The sequence below is a fragment of the Dermacentor silvarum genome, chromosome 7 (genome assembly GCF_013339745.2).
Source record: "Dermacentor silvarum isolate Dsil-2018 chromosome 7, BIME_Dsil_1.4, whole genome shotgun sequence".
In the NCBI taxonomy this organism is placed as follows: domain Eukaryota; kingdom Metazoa; phylum Arthropoda; class Arachnida; order Ixodida; family Ixodidae; genus Dermacentor; species Dermacentor silvarum.
The window spans coordinates 68,117,940-68,127,524 of record NC_051160.1 but is presented as its reverse complement, the minus strand read 5'-3'; the positions used below and the strand labels follow the sequence as shown (position 1 = coordinate 68,127,524).

The 9,585-nt window shown below is 46.1% G+C and overlaps 1 protein-coding gene across 1 annotated transcript in view; it reads right to left on the bottom strand.

The window, feature by feature from the left end:
* Nucleotides 1-417: 417 nt before the first annotated feature.
* Nucleotides 418-9,585, bottom strand: part of LOC125947146 (uncharacterized) — a 191,360-nt gene continuing 182,192 nt past the window's right edge. The window contains exons 2-3 of the mRNA XM_049671522.1: nt 626-756; nt 418-562 (exon numbers count right to left, since the gene is read on the bottom strand). Coding sequence (XP_049527479.1) covers nt 418-562; nt 626-756 — 276 coding nt within the window. The remainder of the gene's footprint in view (nt 563-625; nt 757-9,585) is intronic.

Sequence of the window (9,585 nt, the reverse complement as noted above, 5' to 3'; positions counted from 1 at the left end):
CAAATAGTGATGTGATTATGCAGAATCTCACGACTCTCCTTTTTCTGGTTATTTATTAAATTTCAGTTAAATTAAATCAATCATATACTGGACAGTTTTTAAAATGTAAACATTTGTTGGTTACCAGATAATCAGGAAGAAACAAATGTGGGCAGCTTTCACTGGTGCTGCAAGGCATGGAGTAAACAGCGGAGCTGCTGACCAACCTAGCTTCTTCCAGGTTTTATTAGGCAAAAACACCTGTGAACTTAGATTTAGGTGCGCGTTAAAGAACCCCAGGTGGTCCAAATTATTCCGGAGGCCCCCACTACTGCGTGCCTCATAATCAGATCGTTATTTTGGCACGTAAAACCCCATAATTTAATTATTTTATTTTACTAGGCTTTGCTAACTTTTGCTAGGAAATGGTAAGTGCTGCTAGGCACCGTATTCTAAATTGGCTCGCCGCCGACGGTACTTACGGCGTGCGTTCTCCCGCGCGGGTGATACCTCCATAGCGTTGTATGTGTTTCCTTCCGTAGGCTTCGTGGTAAATTTTCCAAGCAGGTCCTTGCGATGGAAGCTGCGTGATACAAGTAAACGCATCAGTTTATGGAAATGTCTTCATAAATTATGGATTCTGTACCTCTGCCTTTCCTGGTGAAACCTCGTAAAGAAGGTGAAAGTGTCATTTGTCTGTTCAACCACGTCTAGCATGCACGGGTATGGCGATGAGCTTAATCCCAATATCCAAATGTGCTCTCCAGTTGCATAGAACTGAAAGAGAAAGCAGCATATTTTTATTATTAATACATGGTAGACTTCTTAAAATGATTATAGAGGAGGCGGATTAAGTGGACTCATATCATGCCACTACTTGAGAAATTTATCGGCGGAGTGAGCATGAAGGCTGTTACAGCACAAAGGATTAAAATTTAACCTATGGGCAAACTAAAAAAAATATGTGTATATGTGTAAAATACTGTATGATAATAAATTTGTTGGTGTTTGACTTACCACTGTGGCACAACACCAGAGGGCAGTCATTAAAAGTACTCTGGTAGTTCAACCTCATTGGTTCATCACTGTGATTCCAATTCGATCAGCTCATATCGCAACGCTCGGCTGTACGTCTCAGGCTCCATTTCACAAAATCAACGAGGAACAGTACTTAAAATCTACATTAACAACCCCGACTTCCGTATTCTCTATATTCAGTACAGCCAACGGGGAGGTGTCTTTATGTTGCACAAGTAACCATTTATGCGACCACGAAATTGATTTCACGTTTTTTTTTTCTCTCATGCTACAGATTTTTTTTTCTTTTAACGCTGCAATGACGAAGCACAGTTCAACATGAAGATAAATTAGAACAACTCGTGCACCTTTATTTTCGGTCATGGAGAGTACATTTTGAAAAACTTAAGCATACTCTGTTTTAGTTGATATATAAGGAATGTAAAGCATGCTTGCATTGGTATGTATAGATTGCCATGAATGTTGTAAGTGTCCGGCAGTCAGCATTTACTGCACTTGGAGCACGTTTATATATATATATATATATATATATATATATATATATATATATATATATGTATTGTTACGGGGAGTATTTAATTAACCGTGAACGGCTAGCGCTTGTCTAGTCAAGACTGCACAGAGCGCACAGGTTCCAGCAGGTTTTCAGTCCGACAAGAGAGCCTCTGACCCAGCCCCACTACAACGTCTTTGTCTTTGCCATTGCTCGTGACATTATCCCCGGCCGATGAAGCACCGTCCCGGTGCTTGTTGTGATCAAAATGGATTATCACAGTTGTAAAGTTTGAGGCGGGAAACATGTACAATGTCAGTTCGCGGTGCGGCAGTCGATGAGGTGGATGCCATGGGAGATACCTCATAGGTGACAGGAGTCACCTGGCGCAGCACGCGATAGGGTCCGACGTATCGCGACATTAACTTTTCACACAGGCCGACGCGACGAGGTGGGAGCCAGAGAAGGACGAGAGAGCCCGGTGGAAAATCAGTATCCCGGTGTCGACGATCATAGATGGCCTTTTGTGCGGTCTGCGATGACGTGAGCCGAGCGCGGGCTACTGTGCGCGCGACGAGCGCACGCGTGATGACATCTTGCGCATAGGAAGTCGTAGACGTGGAGGCCGGATCAGAAGGGAGCAAGGTGTCAAAGGGTAGTAAGGGATCGCGTCAAAAGAGAAGATAGAAGGGTGAGTAGCCGGCAGTTTCAAGACGCGATGAGTTGTATGCAAATGTGACGAACGGGAGCGCAACGTCCCAATCATGCATGGTGGTCATCGGAAACGTACATGGAAAGCATGTCGGTCAGTGTACGGTTTAAGCGTTCGGTGAGTCCATTAGTTTGAGGGTGATATGAGGTCGTGAATTTGTGATGAGTAGCACATGATCGAAGTAGATCGTCAACCACACGAGACAGGATTTTTTTTTTCTTTTAACGCTGCAATGACCAAGCACAGTTCAACATGAAGATAAATTAGAACAACTCGTGCACCTTTATTTTCGGTCATGGAGAGGACATTTTGAAAAACTTAAGCATACTCTGTTGGTGGCAGCGACCGCGATCTGCGAGTAGGTGACGTGGAGCACCATGTTGGAGGATGACGTCGTACAGTCGGAAGTCGGCTACGTCTGTGGCGCAGCTGGTTGGCAACGCTCGAGTAATTGCAAATCGAGTGGTATAATCCGCAGCGACTGCAATTCATTTGTTGCCTTTCGTGGAAATTTGAAAGGGACCCAGCAAGTCCAGGCCCACTCGATAAAATGGCTCGGCTGGAACGTCAATTGGCTGAAGGAGACCAGCGGGTGGAGTCGCAGGTTTCTTCCGACGCTGACACAGGTCACAAGATGTTACGTAGCGGCGAACGGACCGATAAAGGCCCTTCCAGAAAAAGCGTCGTCGTATGCGATCATAAGACAATATATATATATATATATATATATATATATACACATACATACATACATACACACACATACATACATACATACATACATACATACATACATACATACATACATACACCTATCATGGACCAAGATTTAAAAATAGAGCAATTGCGTTACTCCAAGAAAACCTCGTGCATGTTGTTTCCAGTGCTGTGGAGTAGCCACCAGTTCTTTTTTTCGTTACTGAGATTTAATTTGGTGATTGTAATTATCTAACTCGAGAAGTACTGTCTTAATTATCGAACTGTCAATGAGAAAGTTGTAGAGCAACATGAAAAACTCCCGATACAGCTTTCTGTTGCTCAATACGTGCTACATAAAAGTGTTTTTCCGAGTATGAAAGAAGCCCGCGAATACACGCAGAATTGCCGTGAGACTCGTGCCTCTCCGAGCGCCGAGTTATGTCGGGCGCTGAAGCCATCCGCTCGGTGCCGAGCTACCTATGCCAGTTGCCATCGCACCAGCTGTGCCGATGACGTCATCCGCAGCACCGATCGCCCCCGTTTTCTAGGTCATCCATCATTAGCGGTGACAGCTGCACCACTGAACTCATTCCTAGCACTGTGCCAACTTTTATCGCCGAGCTTCACACACCTGTATCGAGAATCTTCAAAACAGGGGCATATAGGCTCACGCGTCAAGCTGAGACGATGGGTGAGTAGCTTCAAACTGGAAGAGGCGCAAACATTGAAAAATATACGAAATGCCTCATGTACAGGCACATAGAGATTAGTGATGCGCTCCAAGTTAAAATGGGTGGTTAAATTTATTTGTTAGGGTGTACAAAAAAACCATGATACCTGATCCTTCAATAGAATACTATTAAGTGCGGAGCACTTTAGGGGTCCGCGATGTCGTCCCTCGTCGGCGGTGTGCGTGACAACCGCCGACGAGGGACGACGTAAGACATAAAAATCTAATAAAATTTCCCTAAAATGGATAAAATTAAACAACATAGGTAAAAATATTATAAAATACAGAAAACGTCATGAATTAACGCATTCATTACCCCAAATTAATGAAAACTCGATCGAGAACGCTAAGCTCATAGCGAAACTAGTCAAGAGAGGGCACCACAGCCTCACAAGTGGAAAGATTCCGTTAGGGCACGCTGAAAAAGAGCTGTTCCTGGAGATACTGTATATGCTCCCCTTGGGGAGCAGAGTTGCGCATCTGTTAGATCGCGCCGCTCGTTCCCCTATTCGCCAAATCTGGTCATATGCGCAAAAAGCATCCGTTTTAGGGAAAGCCAACTTCATGGCTGCGCCTGCGCCATAGAGTTAGTATACTGACTGTAGAGGAAAAGCTGGGTGAAAAAAGTGGGAACCCCATATGGAGGCGCCGCCATGTTGCTACGAAGTATTTTTGTAACACTAAAAATATTCAAAATATTATGCAAAAGCAAGCACTTAGACATAGCACGTACGAACGCACAACGTTGAAGTGTATTCCGTTTGTTTTTAGAAAGATCGGATGGCTATTTAGAAAAAATTGTTGTAAAGCTTACGGTGACTAAAACGCGGCGTTTGCAGGCGCCTTAACTAGATGGCGCTACCATATTGACGGAGGCTCGGGATCGCGTTGATGGCGCGCTTCGTCTGAATCGCATCTCGTCGTCTGCGCCTGCGCACCTGCACCGAGTAGCAACATGGCGGCGTCCTTGCGGTTCCCGATTTCAATACATGGGCGCTATGGGGAGCTTTTCCTCTAGGGTAGGTTATATTCACTCTATGGCCTGCACCATAGAGTTTCTATGGTCTGCACTGCCGCCCGTTGCGCCAATGTCCTCGTGAGCATCTGTGCGCTGCCGCCCGCCGCGCCACCTGGCCTTCGCGGAATGAAGGAGCAAGCACACTCGGCAGCTGAGCCGCGCGGTATCCTGCATTGAACAGGAGTGCCTTTTCTGCTTAACACGGATCCGTCGGCGGGAAAGATGGTAGAAATATGCTTAACTCTGCTCCCGTAGGGAACATGTACAGTAACTCTAGCCGTGCCCGCGCTCCGGGATGCTCTTTCCTGCCATGGACGCCGAGCAGCAAGCACGCTTAGAGCGACCGCGGACGCTCGCCCGTGAAAGACAGCGCCGACGCAGGGCCGATCAAGCGGCGCGCGCCCGAGAAGCGGAAGTTGCTTGCCAGCGCAGGCAAGCTAATCCCAACATCGTGAAAAGAATAGCTAAACACAAGATAAACACAGGATAAAACAATATAAACACAAGGGAAACACAAGGGAAACACCGGCGAACCACTGCTCCGCACTTCCCCAGCTTTCACGTTGAGTGGAACTGCATTACCGCTGAGGTTACCATTTTCCACATCAGCAGGTTGAAAGCATCGTCAGCGATCCCCTTCAGTACATGGCCAACCTTGACTGAATCGGCCATATAGTCATCTGCCTTATGGCACAGAGCCAACACGTCCTCGATGTAAGAGACGTACGATTCTGTCGACGTTTGGACGCGGGTCGCTAGTTCTTTCTTTGCGGCGCTCCCCCGCCCATCCGGGCGGCCTAACGAGTCCATCTGCTTCTGCTTGCACGTGTCCCAGTCGCTAAGCTCTTCCTCGTGGTTATCGTACCACACCTTTGCCGTGCCTTGTAGGTAATATACTAAGTTAGCCAAGATAATCGTCGGATAACATCTGTTGTAGGCACTTACACGCTCATACGTGGCGATCCAGTCTTCCACATCGAGGTGGTCGGTGCCGCAGAACATTCCTGGATCTCGCGGCTGAGCCAGTACAACCGTCGGCGTTGATGTTGGCCGCGCCGTGTCGGGTCCTTTTTCGCCCGTCATGTTGCCCAGTCCTTTCGAGACCGATTACACCTCGACAAGCCAAATCGTCGTCTTCTGACTTTGGCGCCACTCTTGGTTGCGTCGTAACAATGTTTTCTTGACAGGGATGGCGCCGCCACCTAGGAGCGGTGAAGCGAAATACTGCATCGTGACACTAACGAGGGCCGACAGGCAGCGCTTCGGCAGTCACAGTGCAGCGAAAGCTCCAACGTGGTATAGCCTGGTGTTGGCACTTTCCGCACATGGTTTGTATTTCGCGTCGGATTTGTCTGTGGTGCCTCATCACCTACAGAGTGCAGCCTCAAGATGTATCAGCAGTGCTTACACGCCGTAAACTGCTTCGCTTGCTATGGCATCAACTAAGAAAACTGCTACGCCAACTATGAAAAGCGACAGGCCAGCGTGAAGCAGAACGCCTTCGAGCATTCGTGGTGCACGCTACGAACTTTGTCACACACATTCCTGAAGCTGAGCGCATCATAACTCAAATGCCTGCCATGAACATTACGGATTTGGTCCAAAATTCTCGTACCGCCGCCGAAGCGACTCGACAGCTGGACGCCGCGCGCCAAGTCAACCTGCAACACGGTCACCGGCCCGAAAATCGTGCGCCTTTCCTTACTGCGGAATGTGAGTTCACGAAGCAAACATCTAACAGCTTCAGTAAAGGCACGTTTCACTTTCGTGTTCTACCGATTCCAATGAAAAAGCGATAACCAACATTTTTTTTTTGTCAGGCGAGAAAATTAGTTTTATATTGTGCGTCCACCACGGCAATTGGCGCTGACCCGTAAGTGCGTAGCACTTCACCACACACTTCTTTAGTACAACGGAAGATTGCGGTGACCGCGTAGCTGACAAGGTCGTATGCTGCTTTGTGATCTCACGTGGCTGGCAACTTCGAATCGAGGCTGCCAGGCATGATATTTTTGTAGAGCATCAAAGGATGCCAATCAGTATTAGGAGCTGTTACTTCACTGCCGTGCCAGTACGTCGGTTCATGTACACAGGCTCTGATTGTGTGTCTGATTTTGGCGCTTTCGGGACGTTACAGTTTTAACTGCCTTGCCGACGGTCAAGCGCGTAATTGCAGTAAAGAGCAGCCCCAACCGAGGAGCTTGTGTTGTCACTAGCTCAGGGAGGAGTTGGTGCTATGGCGAAGTGGTTGAATGCTTGTAACATATAAAAGAGAAAGGAACCGCATACTCAGTTTATCAAAGTGCTTTTCGGCCTGTTAGTTCAAAGGCAGCTGCTGAGGGCACGCCGTGCACTGCGTACTGAGCGCAGAGAACACAGCACAGATTAGAAAATATAGAAGGCTTTTTATTCTTATAAATGAAGCAATGCGCTGAATTTCTCGCCTTGATTGCTCCAGAGGACCTCCTCCAAGGCATGGGGTGCTCTTGTGCAGGAACAAGGAAACGGTACGTCATTCCTGCATTGTTACTACATTTATTCCTTATGCAATTTAATTCGCTCACTTAGTTATTTGTTCAGGTATTTATGTCTCCACAATATGTCTTCGTATGTCTTCCCAGGTTAAAATGTGGGTAATGCAGGAGCGCATAATTTCGTATATATTGTACTCCTTCAAGAAGGCAGATGGTGCTGAAGCAGTAGTAGCTGCCTAAGATGCAAACATGTTGTGTATTACTGTAAACAAATGCTTTTCAACTTGAAATGGGGGGTTCACAGTTTTTTTATTAATAATGGCATATCCGGAAAGCGCCACCACTCTTAAGATTAACAGAAATACTTTTTTCTTGCCAATAACAGTTTGTTCGAATAATTCAACACTCACTTGGCCGAACAATTTGGATCGCCATGAATTGTGTCTAGTACATCTGTAGCGTGCGATTGAGCCCTTTTGCATTACTCAATCTCACTGGAATGCGTCCGCTGCGGCTGCACATAGAAGCCGAAACCATACTCTTTCTAGGACAGTGAGGCAAACATCCCCAGCATATCATTAAATCTCGTATCTCTCTCTCCCTTCTCAGCACAAGACTTACACCAGGGCTTGTGAGCAGAGAACTAAAACATAAGAAAACAACAACACAAAAACATGGCGAATGCAACAAAGAACAAAAAACCGGCGGATTCCACGCCCAGTGGGAATCGATGTTATGCGAAGCAGTGTGCGGGCAGCCTATCCCGTTAAAGAAACGACCATGAGAGCATCAAGACGTAGGCGGCTATATCATGACCTACATGACACGCATTTCATGACATTCACCTCATGAGTCCTCTGGATTCCCTTTAGCTACACCTAAGAGACTTTAAGGCGAAAGCCATAGTCATGCTCATGACTATGACTTCGACCATCAACCTTCAGCCTTTTCCTTCACTTAGTACCACATCCAAACCCATTTCATTAGTTTCTGAGTGTTAATCTTTTCTCGCAGAGTCATTCCCATTTCTGCTGGATCATAGTCATGACTATTACTTCTACTACAATCCTTTATTGTTTCCTCCACTTAGTGCCCACGTCCGAAATATTCCAGTGGTTTTTGAGTGGTAATCTTTTCTTCGTTGAGTTATTGTCATTTTTGCAGAGTCAAGCACATAACTATGACTTCTACCATCATCCTTTAGTGTTTCCTTTACTTAGTACCCACGTCAGAACCCATTTCAAGGACTTTTGAGTGTTAACACTTTTGGCTGAGTCATTGTCATTTACGATGAGTCATGCTCATGACTATGATTTCTACCATGATCATTTAGTGTTTCCTTCACTTATTGCCCACGTCCGAATCCATTTCGGTGTTGTTTGAGTGTTAATCTTTTTTCGCTGAGTCATTGTCATTTTCGCTGAGTCATGGTCATGACTATGACTTCTACCATTATCCTTTAGTGTTTCCTTCACTTAGTACCAACGTCAGAACTCAATTCAGTGGCTTTTAAGTGTTAACGTTTTTCACTGAGCCATCGTCATTTATGCTGTGTCATGCTCATGACTATGATTTATACCATCATTTAGTGTTTGCTTCACTTAGAGCCCACGTCCGAAAAAACTTCAGTGGTTTTTGAGTATTAAACTTCTTTCGCCGAGTCATTGTCATTTTTGCTGAGTCATGCTCGTGACTATGACTTCTACCAGCATTCTTTAGTGCTTCCTTCACTAAGTATCAACGTTCGAACCCATTTCAGTGTTGTTTTAGTGTTAATCTTTTTTCGCTGGGTCATTGTCATGACCTACATGACACGAATTTAATGACATTTATGTGATGACCTATCAATTATGTTCGTCATACACTCCTGTCATACTATGCCAATTTTGCTACCTACCAAGTTAACGAAACCGCCACGGGAGCACAAAGACGTAGGCGGCTAGATAGATGGATAGATACTGTCAAAGTAGCAAATGTTCGCCAAGAAATGCTTCGCATTTAAAACAGTGCTGTCTGCCACCAACCGATTTCATCTTTTTTAGCAAGAATGATGCTGTGCTTTTAAAGAAAGTTGTCGCAGTTTCACCTGAAAGGCGAAGCATCAATTGCGATAGCAAATTTGTAGAGAGCTATACGGAGTAATGATAGTAGCTTTATCAGCTGTATAAACTTGGACATGCAGCAGCACCGGCAACACGCAGAACTGTTGTCGACGCCGTCGGCGTTTTGCCCACGTTCGCACAAAATGCGTGCGGCGTTGGTGACTGTTGCCGGAGCCTCTGATATAAATAGGTACTTGGTGCCGCAGCTAAACGTCCCCTCCCTCCCCCCCCTCCCACGGCCTTTCGCGTTTGCTCTACATATATGGTGATTGTAAATGAGGAAAGAGACGCCTACTTCTGCAGCCCTTAAGGGAGCACAGCACAGAACGTGCGTTTGTTC